The sequence below is a fragment of the Bombina bombina genome, chromosome 6 (assembly GCF_027579735.1).
Source record: "Bombina bombina isolate aBomBom1 chromosome 6, aBomBom1.pri, whole genome shotgun sequence".
NCBI lineage: Eukaryota > Metazoa > Chordata > Amphibia > Anura > Bombinatoridae > Bombina > Bombina bombina.
In genome coordinates, this window is record NC_069504.1 from 1,068,581,185 (window position 1) to 1,068,607,126 (window position 25,942).

The 25,942-nt window shown below is 37.0% G+C and overlaps 1 protein-coding gene across 1 annotated transcript in view; it reads left to right on the top strand.

Annotated features, from left to right (window-relative positions):
• Positions 1–13,700: 13,700 nt before the first annotated feature.
• The window catches only part of AKR1D1 (aldo-keto reductase family 1 member D1), a 74,375-nt gene continuing 62,133 nt past the window's right edge, over positions 13,701–25,942 (top strand). Inside the window, exon 1 of the mRNA XM_053718944.1 lies at positions 13,701–13,856. Within this exon, the coding sequence (XP_053574919.1) occupies positions 13,764–13,856 (93 nt within the window). The 5' untranslated portion in view covers positions 13,701–13,763. The remainder of the gene's footprint in view (positions 13,857–25,942) is intronic.

Genomic DNA, 25,942 nt, shown 5'->3' on the forward strand with positions numbered 1-25,942 from the left:
TATAAACCACTGTACAATAAGGCACTCTCTGGTTCTTTTTTAAATTCTTTAATTGTGATGTTTTGGGGGGGTGCCCCTTCTTTAGACTTTATACAATAAAACATGCTACTTACCCCCTTTAAATACCCCACTGCAAATGTCACACACCATCCATCAGCAATCCCCGTTGGGGTCCCAAAGGAGCCACTAGACACAATTTAAAACTACAAAATGAAAAAGGATACAGAATACATATGTCAGACAGCTTATTGAAAATGTATTACCTTAGCATTGTTATCACACATATTAGGTCAATCATATTGTATCACTATGTTCTGTCTCACACCCTTTTGTTAATAAGTACATTCCAGCAGTATGCCGTATGAAACATTTGGTAACAGGAGTTGAATCAGGATATATTTACCTATATTATTAAGATCAAGTGCTATATTAGATTGTAAACATGTGGTTAGCCCGATGATAAACAGATTTAATCGATTTATAATGATACGTATCACATTCATCTTCAATATCATAGCAAGAGACATAATTTAACAATATGTTATAGCAAACTGGATAGCGCTTGATTATTGGTGGCTATATTTAGCTACCAATAAGCAAGCATAACCCAGGTTCTGAACCAAAAATGGGCCGGCTCCTAAACTTTACTTTACTGCTTTTTAAATAAAGATAGCAAGAGAACGAAGAAAAATTGATAATAGGAGTAAATTATAAAGTTGCTTAAAATTGCATGCTCTATCTGAATCATTAAAGAAAAGAAAATTGGGTTTAGTATCCCTTTAAGTCATGCTGTAAAAATATGAATAATACGCAGGTAATTACATACTAGTTGGTGCATAACGGTAGATATTGCATACTGCTGGAATGTACTTATTAACATCAGGGTGTGAGACAGAACATAGTGATACAACATGATTGACCTAATATGTGAGATAACAATGCTAAGGTAAATCATTTTCAATACACTGTCTGACATATGTATTCTGTATCCTTTTTTGTTTTGTAGTTTTTAATTGTGTCTAGTTGCTCCTTTGGGACGGATGGTATGTGACACTTGCGGTGGGGTATTTAACCCCTTAACGACCGACGACGTATGCCATACGTCCTCAAAAAAAAAAGCACTTAACGACCGAGGACGTATGGCATACGTCGTCGGTTTAACAGAGCACTGGAAGCGATCGAAATCGCTTCCAGCTGCTCTAACAGTATTGCAGGCTTGCCTTGAGGTCTAGGCATCCTGCAATACTGTTCCCGAGTGCCGGGACCGGATTGATCACTCCCCCACGAGTGATCACTTCCGGTTTCGCTCCACGTGGAGCCCGGCAGTGTTTCAGAGCATCGGAAGCGATCGGACACGCTTCCGATGCTCTGCTTGTGTGCTAAGTGCCTTAAAAAAATTAAAAAAAAACGAATTAAATAAAAAAAAGCCCTAAATAGCCCCCCCCCCTCCCCCTTCACTAGGCATCCAAGATGGCGATGCCCAGTGCATCATGGGGCCTCTGGGGGTGTCCCTAGCCTGCATCATCATAGGGGCAAGCTAGGGTCACCCAATCTGAGCCTCCCACCCTAAAAAAAAAAATAATAATAAAATACCCCATTTGTCTGATCATGTCAATATTTGTAAATATTGACTATGATCAGTGTGGATCTCCCTCCCTCTCCTCACTTGCCATTTTGTTGGAGAGAGAGAGAGACCTGTATTTAGCAGAGAGAGAGATTTATTTCTTTTATTTGTTAAAAAATATAGAACCAAAGGCTCTTTTCAGAGCCATTAACCCCTAGCTTGCCAGTGATCACTATATATCACTGGCAGTAACATAGGTGCACTTTTTTTTGCTGCATTTTGCTGTCTGTGCATTTTTTTAGGGGTTAATTTTGTTGTTGTAATTTTTTAAAAACCCAAAGGCTCTTTTCAGAAACATTTAGTTAATTTAATTTAATTTTCAGAGCCATTAACCCCTAGCTTGCCAGTGATCGCTATAAATCACTGGCAGTAGCATAGCTGTACTTTTTTGCTGTCTGCGCATTTTTTTAGGGGTTAATTTTGTTGTTGTAATTTTTTAAAAACCCAAAGGCTCTTTTCAGAAACATTTAGTTAATTTAATTTTCAGAGCCATTAACCCCTAGCTTGCCAGTGATCGCTATAAATCACTGGCAGTTGCATAGCTGTACTTTTTTGCTGTCTGCGCATTTTTTTAGGGGTTAATTTTGTTGTTGTAATTTTTTTAAAAACCCAAAGGCTCTTTTCAGAAACATTTAGTTAATTTAATTTAATTTTCAGAGCCATTAACCCCTAGCTTGCCAGTGATCGCTATAAATCACTGGCAGTTGCATAGCTGTACTTTTTTGCTGTCTGTGCATTTTTTTAGGAATTAATTTTGTTGTTGTAATTTTTTAAAAACCCAAAGGCTCTTTTCAGAAACATTTAGTTAATTTAATTTAATTTTCAGAGCCATTAACCCCTAGCTTGCCAGTGATCGCTATAAATCACTGGCAGTAGCATAGCTGTACTTTTTTGCTAGTTAATTTAGTTAATTAATTTAGTTAATTTAATTTAATTTTCAGAGCCATTAACCCCTAGCTTGCCAGTGATCGCTATAAATCACTGGCAGTTGCATATCTGTACTTTTTTGCTGTCTGTGCATTTTTTTTAGGGGTTAATTTTGTTGTTGTAATTTTTTAAAAACCCAAAGGCTCTTTTCAGAAACATTTAGTTAATTTAATTTAATTTTCAGAGCCATTAACCCCTAGCTTGCCAGTGATCGCTATAAATCACTGACAGTAGCATAGCTGTACTTTTTTGCTAGTTAATTTAGTTAATTAATTTAGTTAATTTAATTTAATTTTCAGAGCCATTAACCCCTAGCTTGCCAGTGATCGCTATAAATCACTGGCAGTTACATAGCTGTACTTTTTTGCTGTCTGTGCATTTTTTTAGGGGTTAATTTTGTTGTTGTAATTTTTTAAAAACCCAAAGGCTCTTTTCAGAAACATTTAGTTAATTTAATTTAATTTTCAGAGCCATTAACCCCTAGCTTGCCAGTGATCGCTATAAATCACTGGCAGTAGCATAGCTGTACTTTTTTGCTAGTTAATTTAGTTAATAAATTTAGTTAATTTAATTTTTTTTAGAAATTGTTTTCTGTGACAGATACAAAAATGTCACAGAAAAGATATAGTGCTGAGGAGGCGTATGCCATCCTTGCGTCAGAGTCAGATGCCTCTATTTCTGACTCAGACCCCAATTTTGACCCTGCCATGTGCTCAGATACATCACTAGATGTAGTCTCAACTGATAGTGATGTATCTGTGGCTGCTAGCCCCCCTGCCAGCCCCCCTGCTACCCCCCCTGCCAGCCCCCCTGCTAGCCCCCCTGCCAGAAGGAGGCGTGTTGCTGCCATTGCTGCTGAAGAGTGGGTAACGCCTCATCTCCAGAGGCCAGATATCCCACCCTTCACAGCAAATGCTGGCATAAATATAGATGTGGCAGGTTTTAGCCCCCAGCAGTTTCTGGAAGTGTTTCTGGGCGATGATATATTGGGGAACATTGTCGCCCAAACTAATTTATATGCCCATCAGTTCCGTGCTGCAAAGCCTGGAACATATTTGGCAAAGCAGCAATGGGCCCCCATCAATGTGCCAGAATTCAAAAAATTCTGGGCATTGACTATGCTGATGGGCATCATAAAGAAACCCTCCATTCGCTCCTACTGGAGTACTAGCCCCATCTGCTCTACCCCCATTTTCTCCCAGACTATGTCGAGGAAGAGGTATGAAATGATTCTGCATTTCATGCACTTCAGCGACAACAGCCTGTGCCCCCCCTAGGGAGCATCCCCAATTTGACAGGCTGTATAAAATCCGCCCCCTGATAACCCACTTTTCTGCCAGGTTTGCAGAGGCTTATACACCTGGAAGGAATATATGCGTTGATGAATCCCTAATGAAGTATAAGGGAAGGCTGGGATTCAAGCAGTATATTCCTTCCAAACGCTCCAGATATGGGGTAAAGGTGTATAAGCTCTGTGACAGCGAGACTGGGTATACTCAGGCCTTCCGGGTGTATGAGGGAAAGGATAGCCACCTTGACCCTCCAGGTTGCCCAGAACATATGGGAACCACTGGCAAGATTGTCTGGGACCTGATATTACCCCTAATGAACAAAGGGTATCACTTGTACTTAGACAATTTTTATACAAGTGTCCTTTTGTTCAAGCTACTGTATTGCTTTGATACAGTAGCTTGCGTACAATTAAAAAGAACCGCGCAGGTTTCCCAGGACAGCTTGTACGCACCCGGCTACGAAGGGGGGAGACCTCAGCTCTGCGCCAAGAGGAGCTGTTGGCACTGAAGTACAGAGACAAGAAGGATGTATACCTTCTTACCACCATCCACACAGAGAGGACGGTGGCGGTTTCTGTACGTGGCAGAGCTGAGATCATAAGGAAGCCAGTGTGCATCAAGTCTTATAACCGGCATATGGGTGGGGTTGATCTGGCTGATCAGTTGCTGCAGCCCTACCTAATTATGCGGAAGACAAGGGCCTGGTACAAAAAGGTTGCAATTTACCTAATGCAGATTGCAACCCACAACGCTTTTTTGTTGTTCAAAAAAGCAAACCCCAGAGTTAAAAATACTTTTTTACAGTTTCAGCTCCAGATTATTACGGGGATTTTGTACCATGATGCACCTGCTCCCCGGGCGGTGATGGGAGAGAGCAGAGTTGGGGCTACCCATTTTATTTTTAAAATCCCCCCTACTGCCACAAAGCAGAAACCACAAAAAAAATGCAGAGTCTGTACCAAGAGGGGGAAGAGAAGGGACACCATATATTACTGTCCTGATTGCCCTGGATAGCCTGCACTCTGCATTGGGGACTGCTTCAAGCGGTACCATACAATGGTCAATTTTTAAAAAAATAAATACATTTGCTGTTACATATATATATTTTTTTTTTTGGTTATGTTTACAGTTACTTTTACTGTGCCAGATTTTTACATTTCACTACTCTATTTTTTTCTAAAATTGGGCCTGTTTTTTTTTAACCAAAACCCCTGTCAAACCTATGCATGGGGGACATAGGTGTTCTCAGGGTGCCTTGCAGAAAACAACCTGAAGTATGTTTTTGTAATAACTTACAACAGTCTCTCCTAAATTATAGTCAAAAAGCAATGTGTCTGTAAAAATGAAAATTGAAAAATTACCACCATACACTTTCTCCAATTTTTTGGGCTAAAACGGTTGCTTCAAAGGCATCAAAGCACACCATATACAATACCTTGGGGTGTCAACATTTAAAAAATATACACTTTCATGGCAATAAATAAAAGTGGGGTATGCGATAGGCCCCAAACTAAAGATAGGCCTATCAGAAGAAATACTCTCATTTTTAATAACTAAAATCACAAGTCATAAAATTGTAACATAACCTTCCCAAAATCCTGGCAAACCTATGCATGGGGGGCATAGGTGTACTCAGGGTGCCTTGCAGAAAACAACCTGAAGTATTCTTTTGCAATAACTTACAACAATCTCTCCTAAATCATAGTCAAAAAGCAATGTGTCTGTAAAAATGAAAATTGAAAAATTACCACCATATACTTTCTCCAATTTTTTGGGCTAAAACGGTTGCTTCAAAGGCATCAAAGCACACCATATACAATACCTTGGGGTGTCAACATTTAAAAAATATACACTTTGAATGCAATAAATAAAAGTGGGGTATGTGATAGGCCCCAAACTAAAGATAGGCCTATCAGAAGAAATACTCTCATTTTTAATAACTAAAATCATGTAACATAACCTTCCCAAAATCCTGGCAAACCTATGCATGGGGGGCATAGGTGTACTCAGGGTGCCTTGCAGAAAACAACCTGAAGTATTCTTTTGCAATAACTTACAACAGTCTCTCCTAAATCATAGTAAAAAAGCAATGTGTCTGTAACAATGAAAATTGAAAAATTACCACCATATACTTTCTCCAATTTTTTGGGCTAAAACGGTTGCATCAAAGTCATCAAACCACTCCATGTATAATACCTTGGGGGGTCAACTTTTTAAATATAATCACATTTATGGAAAACAAATAAATTGGGGTATGTTAAAAGACCCCCAAAAAAGACGATAGGCAAAGAAAATATGTTAAATGTGAAAAAAAATCACAAACACATGTCAGACATTTGGCATTGCACCGCCCAAACAAGCCACCAAACCTATGCATAGGTGGTATCACTGAACTCAAGAGATGTTGGTGACCACATATTGGTGTCTTCTTTGGTAGTAACACATAACAGGAGCTGTGAATCCATGTCTAAAGTACAATGTATGTGAAAAATAACACAAAGAAATGAATGCCCAATAGTTTGACAAAGACTAGTGGTTGAATTAGTGTATGGAAAGTGTTAAAACACCTGCATTTGAAATACCCTAGGATGTCTACTTTTCAAAAATATATGGTTTTATGGGGGTAAATTACATTGGCCGGCTTCAGAAATGTCTTAAATAGAACATGGGTGCATGGGATGTGAAAATGGGAAGTGTAAAAAAATGGAATGCGCTTCCTAAAAATAAGGCCTTCTAGCCCCCAGAGAACCCAACACACCTATACATGGGTGGTATCACTGTACTCAGGAGATGTTGTTGAACACATATTGAGGTGTTTTTTGGCAGTAACACATAACAGGAACTGAGAATCCATGCCTAAAGTACAATGTGTGTGAAAAATAACACAAAAAATGACTACCCAAAAGTTTGACAAAGACTGGTGGTTAAATAAGTTCATGGAAAGTGTGAAAATACCAGCATTTCAAATACCCTAGGGGGTCTACTTCTCAAAAATATATGGTTTTATGGGTGTAAATTTCATTGACCGGCTTCAGAAATGTCCCAAATAGGACATGGGTGCATGATGACCGATGTAAAAATTCCAAGTTGAAAAACTGGAATGCGCTTCCTAAAAATAAGGCCTTCTAGCCCCCAGAGAACCCAACACACCTATACATGGGTGGTATCACTGTACTCAGGAGATGTTGTTGAACACATATTGAGGTGTTTTTTGGCAGTAACACATAACAGGAACTGAGAATCCATGCCTAAAGTACAATGTGTGTGAAAAATAACACAAAAAAAATGACTACCCAAAGTTTGACAAAGACTGGTGGTTAAATAAGTTCATGGAAAGTGTGAAAATACCAGCATTTCAAATACCCTAGGGGGTCTACTTCTCAAAAATATATGGTTTTATGGGGGTAAATTTCATTGACCGGCTTCAGAAATGTCCCAAATAGGACATGGGTGCATGATGACCGATGTGAAAATTCCAAGTTGAAAAACTGGAATGCGCTTCCTAAAAATAAGGCCTTCTAGCCCCCAGAGAACCCAACACACCTATACATGGGTGGTATCACTGTACTCAGGAGATGTTGTTGAACACATATTGAGGTGTTTTTTGGCAGTAACACATAACAGGAACTGAGAATCCATGCCTAAAGTACAATGTGTGTGAAAAATAACACAAAAAAATGACTACCCAAAAGTTTGACAAAGACTGGTGGTTAAATAAGTTCATGGAAAGTGTGAAAATACCAGCATTTCAAATACCCTAGGGGGTCTACTTCTCAAAAATATATGGTTTTATGGGGGTAAATTTCATTGACCGGCTTCAGAAATGTCCCAAATAGGACATGGGTGCATGATGACCGATGTGAAAATTCCAAATTGAAAAACTGGAATGCGCTTCCTAAAAATAAGGCCTTCTAGCCCCAAGAGAACCCAACACACCTATACATAGGTGGTATCACTGTACTCAGGAGATGTTGTTGAACACATATTGAGGTGTTTTTTGGCAGTAACACATAACAGGAACTGAGAATCCATGCCTAAAGTACAATGTGTGTGAAAAATAACACAAAAAAATGACTACCCAAAAGTTTGACAAAGACTGGTGGTTGAATTAGTGCATGGAAAGTGTTAAAATACCAGCATTTGAAATACCCTAGGGTGTCTACTTTTCAAAAATATATCGTTTGATGGGGGTAAATTCCATTGGCCAGCTTCAGAAATGTCCCAAATAGGACATGGGTGCATGATGACCGATGTGAAAATTCCAAGTTGAAAAACTGGAATGCGCTTCCTAAAATTAAGGCCTTTTAGCCCCCAGAGAACCCGACACACCTATACATGGGTGGTATCACTGTAGTCAGGAGATGTTGTTGAACACATATTGAGGTGTTTTTTGGCAGTAACACATAACAGGAACTGAGAATCCATGCCTAAAGTACAATGTGTGTGAAAAGTAACACAAAAAAATGACTACCCAAAAGTTTGACAAAGACTGGTGGTTGAATTAGTGCATGGAAAGTGTTAAAATACCAGCATTTGAAATACCCTAGGGTGTCTACTTTTCAAAAATATATGGTTTGATGGGGGTAAATTCCATTGACCAGCTTCAGAAATGTCCCAAATAGGACATGGGTGCATGATGACCGATGTGAAAATTCCAAGTTGAAAAACTGGAATGCGCTTCCTAAAATTAAGGCCTTTTAGCCCCCAGAGAACCCGACACACCTATACATGGGTGGTATCACTGTACTCAGGAGATGTTGTTGAACACATATTGAGGTGTTTTTTGGCAGTAACACATAACAGGAACTGAGAATCCATGCCTAAAGTACAATGTGTGTGAAAAATAACACAAAATAATGACTACCCAAAAGTTTGACAAAGACTGGTGGTTGAATTAGTGCATGGAAAGTGTTAAAATACAAGCATTTGAAATACCCTAGGGTGTCTACTTTTCAAAAATATATGGTTTGATGGGGGTAAATTCCATTGACCAGCTTCAGAAATGTCCCAAATAGGACATGGGTGCATGATGACCGATGTGAAAATTCCAAGTTGAAAAACTGGAATGCGCTTCCTAAAATTAAGGCCTTTTAGCCCCCAGAGAACCCGACACACCTATACATGGGTGGTATCACTGTACTCAGGAGATGTTGTTGAACACATATTGAGGTGTTTTTTGGCAGTAACACATAACAGGAACTGAGAATCCATGCCTAAAGTACAATGTGTGTGAAAAATAACACAAAATAATGACTACCCAAAAGTTTGACAAAGACTGGTGGTTGAATTAGTGCATGGAAAGTGTTAAAATACAAGCATTTGAAATACCCTAGGGTGTCTACTTTTCAAAAATATATGGTTTGATGGGGGTAAATTCCATTGACCAGCTTCAGAAATGTCCCAAATAGGCCATGGGTGCATGATGACCGATGTGAAAATTCCAAGTTGAAAAACTGGAATGCGCTCCCTAAAAATAAGAGCTTTTAGCCCCCTGAGAACCCGACACACCTATACATGGGTGGTATCACTGTACCCAGGAGATGCTGATGAAGACATATGAGGGTGTTATTTGGCAGTAACCCTTAATATTATCAGTAAATGTATTCTTAAATTGCTATTTTGTCAAAAAATCAAATTATTTTTTCCCCCCCCCCCAAACTTTGGCATAGATTGGTGGTAAAATGGTTGCATGAAAAAAAGTCAAAATACCCCAAGTTTAATACCTTAGGTTGTCTTCTTTTAAAAAATATATACATTTGAAGGGTTATTCAGGGATTCATGACAGATATTGGTGTTACAATGTAACTATCGCCAATTTTGAAAAAACATGGTTTTGAAATAGCAAAGTGCTACTTGTACTTATTGCCCTATAACTTGCAAAAAAAGCAAAGAACATGTAAACATTGGGTATTTATAAACTCAGGACAAAATTTAGAAACTGTTTAGCATTGGTATTTTATGGTGGTTGTAGATGTGTAAGAGATTTTGGGGCTCAAAGTTAGAAAAAGTGCATTTTTTTTCATTTTTTCCTCATATTTTATATTTTTGTTTATAGTAAATTATAAGATATGATGAAAATAATCATATCTTTAGAAAGTCCATTTAATGGCGAGAAAAACAGTATATAATATGTGTGGGTACAGTAAATGAGTAAGAGGAAAATTACAGTTAAACACAAACATCGCAGAAATGCAAAAATAGCCTTGGTCCCAGATGGTCAACAAATAGAAAAGTGGTCTGGTCACTAAGGGGTTAAAGGGGGTAAGTAGTATGTTTTTGTTGAAGAAAGTCTAAAGAAGAGGCAAAACCCCAAAATGCACTATTAAAGGATTTATAAAAGGACCAGAGAGTGCCTTATTGTACAGTCATTATTTATATATATATATATATATATATATATATATATATATATATATACATTAACATTAATATTTATTGTTACTCCCCTTTGAGTAAATACATAAATAATATAAATACTAATCAATAATATATCTTGTTTACCATCCTCTTTTTGTCTGGGTAAGAGCCAAAGTGGTGGAGTTTGGGGAGTTATTGGCGGTGAGGTTTTTTACCCCACCAACCTTGAAAATCAACAGCCCCCACTGTGTAGAGCCATAAAAGGTAACAAAGTAACTAACAGCTACCAAGACTCCACCTATAGAACACTTGTAATTCCACTCACTGGTGTCCCTGACTCAGCTTAAAGGGACAGTTTACTCAAAAATTTTCTCCCCTTTAATTTGTTCCCAATGATCCACTTTATCTGCTGGAGTGTATTAAATTGTTTACAAGTAGCTCCTTTACCCTTATATTGGCATTTGAAATTGTTAATTTAGCATGTGGTATCCCCACCTATTCTGAAAGTTTGTGGCCGCGCGTACCAGCTATAGATAAGCTTTGTAAACACAGCCAGCAGAAGAAATTACACTCCCAGTGTGATAAAGCAGATAAGGTAGTAAAATGTTGATTTTCCATTGTTCTCTCAAAGTATTGGTGATTGTTTTAAGGACAGATATAAGATAAAGAAGCAGGTATATGTGCACAATGTGATACAGTAATGAGATCTGATTATACCTACAAGCTCAACCTATTTTATTAGGCTGTGGCTTCAAAACACAAAATCAGAGCTTTAATATACAGAAATAAATCTTAAAAAGCTAATTTTCATACATTTTTTACTCTGCAGTTGGTAAAAAAAGCAATTGTAAATACATTAAGGGAAAAACTATTTTACAGTATACTGTCCCTTTAAGCCTCCTGTTTGCAGGTAGTATCTGGCAAAAGTTAGCAGGTATGACCAACTCAGGTTTTAGTTCTCCTTCAAGTTTATGATGTCAGATCCCTCTCATTTTTCCTATCACAAGTTTCTGCGTTTAATTCTCTTTCCTCTCCCATTCTCTAATATCAGAATCATTTGTCATTTTGCTTTCTAGTTTCAAGTTTGTCTCCTTTCTTCCAATCTCTAGCCTCAGTTATATCTTCCTATTTTTTTTATATCTGGGCTCTCATATGCCCCTCTCCTAATCTGTTTTATCAGGTCTTTCTCCTCATTTGCTTCCCATATTTAAGTCTTAGGTCTCTCTCCTTACCTGCTCCCCATATTTTATTCTCATATCTCGTTCCTCTCACTTTCCCAATCTGTGGCTTCAGGTATTTCTCATCTCTGTCTGACCTCAGGGTTCATATTTATAGGGTTGCCAGATGCCCCCTACAAAATACTGGACAACCAACCAGATAATGGTGATCACACAATAGCCACCCCACTAAAACTCTACCTTAGAATCCACTTCTGGGGGTGCAAAATTACCACAAAGGTAAATATCACAGTTGTAGGAGGTACTGGTGAGATGTTGCATCTATTACTTATTTTATTATCTTCTTTTATTTTTGAATGCCCCTTATCCCTCCCTTACCACTTTTATTGTTCTCCATAAAGTATTGGCTATAGTAAAAAAACACTTTACCTTGGAGATTCAAAGTTGCTGGCACCTTTGAGGTAGTACAACCCCCCCCCCCCCCCAAAGAGCCACTACTGACCCCTCTCTAATTCTGCCCTAAGCCATGTCATACTTATATATTTTTTACAATTGAACATTGATTTTATCTCCTGGATTGGAATGCATACAAAAATAGAGATTAACCTTTGTCAGCCAGTAACACAAATAAAGTAATGAGATTACCCCATTGGCTTCTGGTAATGCAAAAAGAGAAGTTATGTGTCCCCTCCCTTGTCTTGGAATAACACACAACAGTGAGAGATAACCCCCTTGACTGGCTGCTAAACACATAAAGAGACGAAACGCGTAAAAGCATTACAGGCCACTGTACTTTTCTCAGAGATGCTGGGCTTTTCTGAATCAGCTTAACAGTGATTACTCTGGAGTTTCTACTTCCACGTCAAGATCTGAGCAGTGTGCCACATTGGAGTAAATTGGTGACATGATTACACTTGTTTTTATTTTGTAAGTACATCTTTCTATGTGCCTATATTTAATTCATTAAATACTTCTATGTGAGTCGCATTTGTGATCTTTCATCTTTTTAACTTTTTGTTTCCCTTGGTCGCAGTAAAACAGAGATTTTCCCATTCATATCTTTAAGTGACAAATACAGAGCAGAGCTTTTACAGCAGTGACACCAGTGATTTTACCACCTTGGCCACCAGCATTACATAAGGCAGTGATTTCTTTTTTAATCCAGTAACACACACACTAATGATGTAAGATCTTCTATGGCAGAAACAAGACAATTTCTGTCCCATTTGTGCCAGTAACACATCAATAATTTAAACCCTTATGTGGCAGTAGGATTTATCCTTTTTAAGTCAGTACAACACAGTGCACACTTTTATTCCCTTAGTACCAATGTCACAATTTTTTTTCCAGCTGATAAAGAGTTACTTAAAAGACTTTCTGCACACATGACACTGAAGGCACCGATCCTTTTTAAATATGGTCATTGTGAGAAAGCATTGTCACTGAACATACTCAGTAATGTATTGCACAAAAAGTGCCACTTCTTTCTAGCAATATATGAAATGTATCTGGGCATTTAGGATTCTATTTTTTTTGTACATTTAATGGAAAGCTGGATAAAAATAATGAACTGTCCAGTCCAACACTGGACATCTGACATCCTTACACCCCTTTGAATTTCCTTTAACCCTACCACTTTCTGCTCTAATGTATGATTCTCCACTTCCACTTTCAATATCTGTCCTCAAGTCTCTATGATCTCCCCCTCACAAACTCTGGTCTCATGTCCATTTTGTTTCCTGGACCCCCACTCACTATTCACATATCTTAGTCATTTACGTCATTTTAAAATATCTCCATCCTACAGTCTCTGCCTCTAAAACTCTCTCCTACTCTCCTTGTATGTAACAGATCCAGTTTTTTTTATTTATACTCTCTGGGCTCAATTCCATCTCCCAAATCCCCCCACTCTGTCTTTAGTTCTCTCCCTCTCTATGTTCAGGTGTCTCTTATGCCCCTCTAAGCTTTCAGGTCTCAGGTATCTTTCCTCTCTCCCTGTCTCCTCACTTTTTCATAATTTGGTCTGGGGTCTCCCTCACTGCTATTCTATGCTCTCAGTCTCAGGTCTCTTCCATCTATCTCGCTGATTCCAGGTCCAACTGCACATTTTGGTTCCTCTCTCGCCTTTATTTCACTCTCATGTCTCTTTGCTTTACTCTTTATGAGATCTTTTTTTTTTCCTGACCTCTGGTCTCTCTCCCGCCACCTCTCACTGATCTCAGGTCTCTTTCCTCTTCCCCTCCCACTGTCAGGTCTCGCTCCTCCCAGTGTGCTGAGTAAACCTCCCCTCCCTCACATCCCGCCCCCTGCCCGGTTAGTTATGAACTGCCTGGTGCTCTCTGCCTACCTTGTTGCCGCTCAGTGCACACGCCGGTACCCAGCAGGATGGCTATGACCGCAGAGCAGCACCGCATTCCTCTGAGCGATGGAAACTCCATCCCAGTGCTGGGGCTGGGCACTTACTCCAATCCCCGCACGGTGAGTGATGAGATGGGGGAATGGACCATCCTCTCTCTTTTATTAGTTTGTAAACTCCGCGTATATATTACTTCATATTAGTTGTTTGTGCAGAAAAGGACCTGTGCAGAATCAATGACGAGTCATTATAACAGTTGTATACTATATATATATATATATATATATATATATATATATATATATATATATATATATATATATATACTATTAAAAAATATATGCATATACTGTATGATCAAGTCTATATTTTTAATGTGTATGACAAATAGATTATATCTGGATACTTAAGAAATGACATATAGGTTGCTCTATATCTGGATACTTAAAATGACAAATAAATGACAATGGAACTGTAACTAGTTAAATGTAGCTTTCAGGTCTGTGTGTTTTACTTTTTGTTGTACACAATATTAATATTCTTGCTACCAAATACACTAAAACCTATTGCTTGATTTAAAGGGACCTGAAACACTTTTATTCTGTTTCATGATTCAGATAAAACATGCAATTTTGAATAGCTTTAAATGTATTTTTATTATTAAATTTGCTTCATTATCTTAGTATCCTTTCTTGAAGGAGCAGCTATGTATTACTGTTTGCTAGCTGAACACATTGGGATATGTGAAATCAGCACCTTGCTGCTCTTAAGCCTACCTATGTATGCTTTTTAACAAAGGATGCCAAGAGACAGAAGCAAATTAGATAACTGTACTAAATTGGAAAGTTATTTAAAAATTGCAAGTTCTATCTGAATCCTAAAAGTTTTAATTTTGACTTTACTGTCCCTTTAAGGGTGATAGAGACACAGAGACTGAAAAAAACAAGCATTGACATGCCAACAAGGGGTTAAATAAATTTATTAGTACGTTTTTATATGCAGTCTGTGGTTTTCTACACTCTCTGTGTGACTGTAAGGTCTCTATAGTGTAATTCAGTAGGGGATTGCTTACAAAAGAATTGGTGGAACAATTTGAAAGCTTGAAATCTTGCAGTACAAAAGTATGTTTTTAAGTACTAGTTGGTTGAAGGGTGATGGTCTCTATCCAGTGCCGCCCCATAAGTCCTGTTTATGTTATGTAGCTGTTTCACTTAAAGGACCAGTAAACACAGCAGATTTGCATAATCAACAAATGCAAGATAACAAGACAATACAATAACATTTACTCTGAATTTCAAATGAGTAGTAGATTATTTTCTAACACATTTCAAAGTTATGTATATTTCCACTCCCCCTGTACCATGTGATAGCAATCAGGCAATCACAAATGCATATACGTATAGTCTGAGTTCTTGCACATGCTCAGTAGGAGCTGGTGACTCAAAAAAAGTTTAAATATAAAAGACTGTGCACATTTTTTTAATGGAAGTAAATTGGAAAGTTGTTTAAAATTACATGCTGTATCTGAATCATGAAAATTTTATAAAACCTGAGTGTCCCTTTAAACTCCACTGTGTCTCTCATTCTTTACTAAATCAGTTTTATACAAGTAAGAACTCATGAAGTGGGAGTGACTGGAGGTGAACTTTAGTGGACTTTGCCCCGTGATATCAAATTCCCATCAATACATACAGGCAAATTCCATCTGTATATACACACTCATAAAAAATAACTTATTTTTCCACATATCCATTTGTACACACAAGTTTTTTCTTAGAATGAAGACATTAATGGGTCATGAAGTTGCAATAATATAATGTTCAAATTTATTAAAGTGCTATTGCATAAACTGATACTTAGAAAAGAAAAAAATAGAAAAATAGGAGCGCTTCTAATTTTTCTATTTTTTCTTTTCAATTTATTTTTTTACTCACTTAGGGGAAAGTGAGTTTTTAATTAGGAGCTGGTGTCAGACAAGTTTTAGCACCCAAATACTCCTATTTCTTCCATATAAACTGATACTTAGATGTGTTTGACACCTTCAAGTTGAAAGGGACATTAAAGGGACCGTCTACACCAGATTTTTTTTGTTTAAAAAGATAGATAATCCCTTTATTACCAATTCACCAGTTTTACATAATCAACACTGTTATATTAATACACTTTTTATCTCTGTGATTGCCTTGTATCTAGGCCTCTGCAGACTGCCCACTTATTTCAGTTCTTTTGACAGACATGCATTGTAGCCAAACAGTGCTGAATTATAAATAACTCCCTGTGAGTGAGAACAATGTTATCTATATGACACACATGAACTAGCAGTGTCTAACTGTGAAAAATTGCCAAAATACACTGAGATAAGAAGCAGTTCAACAGCTTAAAAATTAGCATATGATCCTACCTAGTTTTAACTTTCCACAAAGAATACCAAGAGTGCAAAGCAAGTTTGATGATAAAAGTAAATTGAAAAGTTGAAAAGTTTAAAATTGCATGCCCTATTGGAATGATGAAAGTTTAACTTTGACTAGACTGTCCCTTTAAAGGGTTATTATAGCGAAACAATGACATGCTCTAATTCAATTAAACATATTATTTTATCACTAGCGATTCTGCAATACAATTTTTAAACACATACTTAAAGTGCCACCTGAGAGCCGCAGATTACTGCTGGTCATGACCAAAAACCGCTGCTTACCCAATCGCAAGTACTAGTCTCACAGCTTTCTCAGCAGCAGTTTCCACTTGAGACCAGCAGCACTCTGCAGCTCCAAAGCAATACTTTTACTATGTGTTTAACCATTTTTAGTCACTATTGATAAAATCACATGCTCAAACAAATTAGAGCAAGTCATTTTGTTTAACTGTAATGGTCTTTTAAACACCTCTAACTTTAGGTTTCATCCAATTTGTCTAGAGGCTAAAATGTAAAATCTGTAACATAGTTTTCAAGAATTCTCTATAACTGCAATTTGATTTGGAACATTTGCAGGATACCGAATTTGCTTTTTGGCTTCTCTAGGGAATTTGGAGCAAGCACAATTTTCTTTACAAAAGCAAAAAGCGTCTAATGTCCATTGAAATACTTGTTCAGAGCTGAACATATTTGTAACCACTAATCACTGACCGTATTCATCTCAGGATGAGCAGTCTATTGGTGCCCCAGAACTGTCTAACTGAATGCATCACTGTTTTGCAATAGTAAAACACGAAAGTGCTGTAACTCATTAGAGCATTTCTTATTGTAGGTTAAGCCCCCTTTAAAGGGCCGTAAAAAGACAATTAAATACACTACAATAATCAACACATTTATAATAAAAAGGGAATGCAATGACACATAATCTGAATTTGAAGTTGGCAGTATATTTTTTTCTGGCAAATATATAAAAAAAATCATTCTATTTCTCAGCCCCCTGTATCATGTGGTCCCTATCAGCCAATCACATACTTTTGCATATGCTCCATATGATCTGGTGCTTCAGAAAATGTGCATAAAAAAGCAAATTGGAAAGTTTTTGCAAATTGCATACATCTGAATTATTAATGTTCCATTTTGTATTCAAAAGAAAATGTAGTCTGTTAATGTTATGTAAATATATTTTTTTAAAAATGTATTGGTTGTTAAAATATTTAATAAATAAGTAGATTTTACAAAGTACTTTAGTTTATATAAAGTAAGCCATGTTGAAACCTAGGTTTACCCTAATCTCTTCTACTATGGAGAACTAGGGACAGATAAAGTGTGGAAACATTTGCAGTTTGGAATATAGCAGTGTTAAAATAATTGTATTTTTCAGGGTTAGTCCTTTTAACATTGTTATATTCTATACAGTCTCCACATAGCCATTGTTTCCACAGTTAATATATGCCTTTTTGTCCTCAGCAAAATAAATTTGATGAGGGAAACTTAGGTTTCAAGATGGCAACACCCATTTCTTTATTTAAACCGTTTTCAGAGGTAAATTACTGGAAAAGGGGACAACATAAATTATATTGCAAAGTTTTTTTTTATCCATTTTTTTTTTTTTATAAATATAATTAAGCATTTCATAAGACAATCTCAAAATGTTAAATGTCCCTTTAAGTGCAAGTGAATGAAGCTGAGGGCTTCACATTACTACATGATTCAAAACAATAATACTCCATTTAAAGGGGCTTTTTAGTGTTTTAAACACTTTTGAATATATATATATATATATATATATATATATATATATATATATATACTATGCCTTTTTAATGCTGAGATCAGAATATTGACATATTCCCAATACTGATCTTAAAACATAAAGGGATGTTGATTAATGCCAGGTAAGAATAGTATAGGTGTGTCCTCATGTATCATTGTCCTCATACTGTATATCCCATATTCAGCACCTGGAGTTGTAAAAGTTGTCAGAATTGCTAACAACAAAAAAGGTGAAAAAAATGATAATTAAATTTTAATATTGAACTGTACACTTTTTATGTCCCTTTAATGTGCCAGTTCATTGTTTTACTATGGTCATAGTTCATACTTAGAAAAACATGTAATAAAAGGTTCAAAAGTCATTTGGGGAAGCAAAGTGCATCTGTGTTAATTCAGCGTCTTTCCTGGTCAGACTTCGGTTATTGGAATAGTAGCATAAGCTGAAGGAATATAAAAGTATGATAGAAAACACAATACAACATGCTTTTATATACAGTGGTTGGTTGTTTGCTGCTGTCAATTCAGTATTCTCATGCACCTGTTGGGTAAATTGCACATACTAGATAATTTATGAAAAAAATGGCTAACTTTTTAGTAAAAGCAAAAATCAGCTTAATATTTCAAATTTAGAATCCAACAAGTACATTGATGAGCCGTTCAGACTTTTTTTAGGAGGCAATCAATGTTTATAGGTCTATGTAAAATAATCCAAAGAGTTGGGAAATTCTAGTATACATAACTTCCTGGCTCCTGGTATCTTACAAACTATGATGTTAACAATTCAGTTAATGTGGTTTGTTAGTATCTTAAAGCCAAAAGCACCTACATTCACATAATGGTCACATAATTTGTACGGAAATGACAGTTACCTGCTAGCTGGAGTGGCGTGTGCTACTTACATGGTATGTGTGCAGTATGTTATATCTTGAGGAAAAGGAATTTCCCCAATATGTAAAACCTTAGCAATCATGTACTAATGAGTTACATGACACACTTCACTGTAAAGAGGTTAACTATCAAAGATGTATTCCCATACCCCTCTGGTAGTATATAGGTGTAATAGTGGCTTTAAATAAGCCCACTCCATCTTGCACCTCTGTAGTTCTTACTTTGTAGGTGAACTGTACTGCTGTGCATCTTAGGGGGGGGGGGATGACTGCTTAACATCTCCTGCCCCAATATGTAGCACAGAAGAGATTTTGCTAGAGACCCCTTCATCCATAAATATCTTCATGGTACAGCAGTCATTATCTGTGTTTAAGAAGAGTATGTGACACCTCATTTGAAAGAGTGGCTTTATCTATTTCATGTGAGGGGATTCAACCACATCTGGGTGGTAGGGGTGAAGATAGGGGCCCAAGTGGATCCCCCGTCACTTGGGGGGTCATTTGAATGAATGATTAGGTGGGTGGGGTTAGATATATCAGTACCACAGAGCACTTCTTCATCAGAACGTTCTAGTGCCACTACCTAGTGTTACAGGTAATTGTGGTAATAACCTACATTATAGAGGGGTGTGTGATCTTACACTTGAAAAGGGCGGCTATATACACCCCTGTATTCAGGTGCCTCATCATTACAGCCCTAAGATAACAATCAGTATCATTGTAAAGAGGACAACTCTTCAGTATCTTCTGTTTGAAGGACATTTCTTTGTTCAAACAGTTTTGCAGCAGCTTTGCAAATTTGCACGTCACGCAGATGTTGACTCATTTCCAAGTATTTAAAGTGATAGGAAAGTCAAAATCTTGCATGATTCAGATAGAGCATCTAATTTTAAGGTAATTTTAAATTTACTTCTCTTTTCAAATATGCTTTGTTCTCTTGGTGCCCCTTGTTGTAAAAGAACACATATCCTACACTAGTGGGAGCTAGCTGCTCATTGGTGTCTGCACGCATTTGTCTCTTGTGATTGGCTAACTAGCTGTGTTCAGCTAGCTGCCGGTAGTGCAAAGCTGTTCATTCAGCAAAGGATAACAAGAGAATGAAGCAAATTTGATAATAGAAGTAAACTGGAAAGTTGTTTAAAATTGAATGTCATGAAAGAAAATGTTGGGGTTTCCTGTCCCTTTAATACTAGTACAAAAATTCCCAGTAATGATACACAAGTAGATTTCTGTTTAAAAGTATAGTGTTTGGGGGCTACACATTAGTGAGGGATTCTTAAACTGGATACTTTTCTTGAGACAATTTCACATAAATAACTAAAAGAGCTGAGGTCTATGTATGAAGCAGACAATCCCCTAGATTTTCAATAATAATTACCCATAGAGGTATAATATGTTTTGACTACATATCTGTAAAAAAATTTATTTAAAAACTCTCATTAAAAAAAGCCAAAAATGTATATCCTATAACTACTTTGGCTTTAAGCAAAGGAGTTAAAACATAGATATATTTGTGATTAAGAGCTGCAGAGAACTGCTGGTCCTGAGTAGGAAACAGTATGGTGAGCAAATCGATAATGGGTATGGCATGGCTTTGCCAATCACCAGCATAGCCTGTTCGGGACCAGCAGTTATCTGCTTCCTTAGTAGAATTTAAACTATGTGTTTAACCCCTTTGTATGAGTTAAAAACATATAGTTAGAGGGTCAGTAGTGCTAAATTTACATTCTCTAACAATTTAGAGCATTTACATGTTGCATTACAATGTCACTTTAAATCCATCTCCAGGCTAAACTTGAGTTCCTATATTCAGTCCTGGAATAGTGTTTTTTATTTGTACCTGTCATTTCTGTACTTTGGTCTCGGAAACCCCCTCCCATCTTTATTTTATTGCTGTTAATTCATTCATTTTTTTTAATGATACTGTCACGGGTACACAATGATCCTAGAAAGACTGTCCTAAAAATAACTGTGTAGAAAAACTAGTTATATCAGTCAGTACCTTGTCTTATGCCAGAATGTGAGACATTCTGCCCTTCATTTAAATAGAATCTCCGTCACAGTTTCAGCTGCATCAGATTTGAGCTTGTCTGACGAAGCAATAAATAAATGATGCGGCTGTGACTGTAATATCATTTGACACTGTTAATCCCATGCCATTGGATGGAGAATTTATCTTGAGGCAATATCTTCTATCATGAGAAAGTAATGAGATCTGTAGAATACACATCATGTTGTTGCTGCACATCTGTATAAAAATAGTTTTTGTTCTCTGTTTAAACATGAACTCTAAAGTCTGTGAAATATTGCATAACTTCACTCCAAAATGCATTCTATATTTTGTGGCAGAGTAATGAGGTGTGTGTAGGAAATTTGGCCAAAATAATCATAGTTACCAGAATCAGAGAGCGTTTTAATTCCTTAGTGGCCTTACTGCCGACTGTGCGTGAACTTGTCTTGACAGTAAATAATTTAGATCTTTCAATTACTCCGGCCATGTGTGTATTTTGGAGAATTTGGAAACTAAAACGGAAAAAATATGTACATATTATTTTTTTTAATAAAATGTCGAAAATATTTTTACAGCCTGCTGAGCTGGGACGTGAAAGGTAGAGGCCTAGATTATTAGCGGAGTGAAAAAATGTTAGCATTATGGTGTGTTAACATTGCGGAAAAGCAATCCATACTATGTTAAAGGGACACTGAACCCAAATTTTTTCTTTAATGATTCAGATAGAGCATGTAATTTTAAACCACTTTCTAATTTACTCCTATTATCAATTTTTCTTCGTTCTGTTGCTTTCTTTATTTGAAACCGAAGGCATCTAAACTATTTTTTTGGTTCAGAACCATGGAAAGCTTTTTTTTTATTGGTAGGTGAATTTACCCACCAATCAGCAAGAACAATACAATGTGTTCACCAAAAATGGGCCGGCATCTAAACTTACATTCTTACATTTCAACTAAAGATACCAAGAGAATGAAAATAATTTGATAATAGGAGTAAATTAGAAAGTTGCTTAAAATTGCTTGCTCTATCTGTATCACGAAAGAAAAAAATGTGGGTTCAGTATCCCTTTAAGGACCAGGGCTATTTTTAGATTTCTGCAGTGTTTGTGTTTAGCTGTAATTTTCCTCTTACTCATTTACTGTACCCATAAATATTATATACCGTTTTTATCGCCATTAAATGGACTTTCTAAATATACCATTATTTTTTATCATATCTTATAATTTACTATAAAAATGATAAAATATGATGAAGAAATTGAAAAAAACCCCACACTTTTTCTAACTTTGACCCACAAAATCTGTTACACATCTACTGTACAACCACCAAAAAACAACCATGCTAAATAGTTTCTAAATTTTTTCCTGAGTTTGGAAATATCAAATGTGCGCTCCCGCCTCCGCCATCGAGCACGTGCCCAGACACGTGCGCGCTCCCGGCACGTGATCCCGCCCCCCTCTGTCATAATTCTCCCCCAGTGATGGCCCCCACCCACCTCCCTGCAGCAGCTCCCACCAACGATCGCACCATTGCTGGCCGATGCAGAGAGGGCTACAGAGTGGCTCTCTCTGCTACAGTGTTTGAAAAAAAGCATTGCAGTGATGCCTCAATATCGAGGCATCACGGCAATACCTTGAAAGCGTCTGGAAGCGATCAGGATTACTTCTAGACGCTTTAAACCCCTAACGACAAACAGGGTACGTTGTTGGTCTTTAAAGACCACTTTGTGTCTGACGTACCCTGTACGACGTGTGGGGTTAAAGGGACATAGTGTTAGAGCATGTCATTGTAACACTACTCTATTCACAAAGAGATTAATTTCATGCAAATTGTAGGTGATTTGAAATCATTATGCATTAACTATCCATTATCAAGGGCCAAACCCACTAAGTTACTCTCCTGCAAGAAGAGTGGAGTTAGCCCTTCTCAATTCACCTTCAATTCTGCTGTATTAGGTGAATTGTACATAGCATTAACTATGCAATGTACAGGGTTAACTCAGCTATTCTTGCAGGCAATACTCACTGGGTTTGGCCCTTGATAATGCATAGTTAATGGTGGGAATTGAAATGTTTAATTTCACCTGCCATTCACCTCTTAATGACTAGACCCCTATGTGTTTATCTTCCACAAAGTGATTCAACATACAGAGGGCCACTCAGTAGCTGTGACATAGGTTATATTTGGAAGGGTCATGTGTCTGCTGCTGCTTACTGGCTTATCAGCTGTGTATACTCAGAATCAGCAGTTATCTGTCACACCCTAGTCGGACTATATTTTTACACAGACTTGCAGGATCACAGGTGATAAAACACCATGCTTCATGAAATAGTTCCTGTCAGTTTTGCACTACAATGTCCCTTTAATTGCTAATGTAAACTATGCATATATAACAAGTTAAATGTCCCTTTAACAGGCTTTTAATAGAAAATGTATATTTTATATTAATACGTAAATATGATACTTATATTAATCTCTTATTTTTAATGCACTGCAAAAACATGGGTGTACCATAGTATCAGTCAATTATATCTTCTTACAAAGGAAAACAGAATGTTTACTAGTCTGCCATGGGGTAGATAGGTGGTGTCTTGATGCAGGGTCATTTATGTGGTTTATTTTGCTTTTTCATTTTCAGGTGTGTGGTACAAGATACACAAATCATTTTATGAACATTGTTTTAGCAGAATAAGTGCCACAAGCACATTGGATTAACACACGGTACCGTGCATGGTAATACTAGTTGGAGAGAGGGAGTAGTTGTTTGGGGTTTAGAGGGCCATATAAAACCAGTGGAGGACCACACTTGGTTAGGAAGCCTAGTGTAGATGCTATCAAAATAAAAAACATAAATACTAACCCCATCCTGAATCTTTCAGTACCTTTCATATCTCAAGAACATAAAGGGAACAAATGACAATATTCAATTAAGACTGTCATCTTGTTTGAAGTTTTTTTCAAGCAAAGATGGCAAATCTCCATACAATACACCATGAGTGACACTCACATTGCTAAGCAGGGGTCATGCCTCACCCAGTACAGTGACTAAAACCCAACCCCAGGGTCCACAGTGATGCTGTGCATGGAACCCAGTAAGCAAAGCTTCTTTGTGGCCTGTTGCACATTCTTAGTCATGAGCTTGTTGTGTCATTTGATGGTCTTTGTCCTCAGTCTCAGTCGGCCTAAGAGCCGAGAAACGTGTAGCAAAAGTATTACATTGTTTCACATGCTCTCCGAATAGGAATGTTTTTAAGGTGTCTGTTTGCAGTTGTTTTGCAATAAAGTATTACTTTTTGACACCGCCGTCTTAAACCTTCCTTATGTGAGCTTATCACTACCAGACAAACGGACCGTTGGGATTCCAGTACAGAGACCGGGGATAGCTAGCTGGTTAGCTGTAATAACCAGCCCTTCCACAAGCACATTGGTGTGCTCTTCCAAATTAAAAGTTCAAGTGCTAAGGAGAAAGGGAGAGTGCTGCCTACTACATACATGGTGAAATTTGTGTGCGGGGACTTCCATCTTTCTGCTCACCATCTGAACGTTTTCTAAAGGACTGTATCTCAGATTACAGATATGTATATGCTATATGAAGCTTAATTAGAATCCGTAATCCATTATCTTATTTGATACATTGTTTGATCCGTTTTGTTTATATTCATAGAACGGTATTACTATATGTAAAGGTATAGCACCCTCTTGTGATTATTATCACTGTTTGTTCAAATCAGTTACATCACACTTGGCTACCTATGGAGAGAGGGTCTCTGTGAGTTTAGATTTTGTCCTTATTCGCTAGGTGATGACAGTGGTCTGTAGTATGACGGTGGTGTAGCAGAATAAGACGTATACTATGAGTCTTCCTGTGTGTAAGTCTGAGGAGCACATGTAAACAGACTATGTGAAGACATAGATAGCTTTGCTGCCACAGTTGCCCTGCTGTTGTTTGCTGACCACGGCTCTAGAGCCAGCAAAAATATTGGCACTGCCATTACCATTAAGCACAAAATATAAGCTGCACTGGTAAAACTCAGGCTAGGTGGCAACGCTGTGCTTGGTGCATCTAAGAGGGATTAGAGAGTAAATGTTAAATTCCCTTATAGACTAGGTATACTGATACCTTCTGGAATCCAAAACAGTTGGTGAATATAGATCAACTTATGCTCTTTGTCATTATACCTTATGACAAGCCTACTAATGTCTCATTTCATTTACTATCTACACCTTCTATGTTCTCAAAAAAATAGAAAGAAAATATACTGTACTGTATATCTAGATGGATAGATGAATGGATAGATATATAGATATAAATGTGTAAATATATAAGATGCACACTTATATCATTCATATCTATCTTCTGTTTAATCTGTCCATATCTGATAGATACAGTAAATCTGATAGATCACTAGATGTATATACAGCGAGAGAGAGAATGAGAGTGTAAGATCAAAGACTATTATTTGAATGTAAAGGGAGGAAAGAAAAGTATATAACTTAAATGATTTACTGACTTATCCAAATATCATAAATAATATGAAAGTGTATTTAGACATCGTAATATGTTACAAAGTCTGTGACATTTCCAGTAACCTTATCTTTACATTTTAAAACTATAAAACAAAATTAATACAAAGACAGGAACAACTTCACAATTTAGGATATTGTGACTCTCCAGCTCATTTATCCAAAATTATCCCATCAACCCAACACATTTTAAGTACAAGTATTCTATTACCAATGTTTTGTAGATTTAGTTCTGGCTCAGTAGCTTAAAACATTAATTGGCTCAATGAGTTACTAATGGAATGGCTGTCAGCCATCTTTCATCTTACTACAGATGGTGATGTTTTTCTTTTGAGTAAACTGATATTTTAAGTGGTTTTGCCAACATATTTGAAGCTAAACATTAACTGGGCACATGACTCGCATGGTGGGTATTTATACTATTACTCATGATGTAGCTTCTGATTTGGGGTCTCGTATATATATTCCTTATAAATCATTTGATTATTTATTACAGGGAAATGTTTGTTTCAGGATACCCCTACATGAGCCTGTTTTATTGTACAATAAAAGTTATTTTAAAATTGATATTTTTTTTTCTATTTATGTGCAACATAAGCG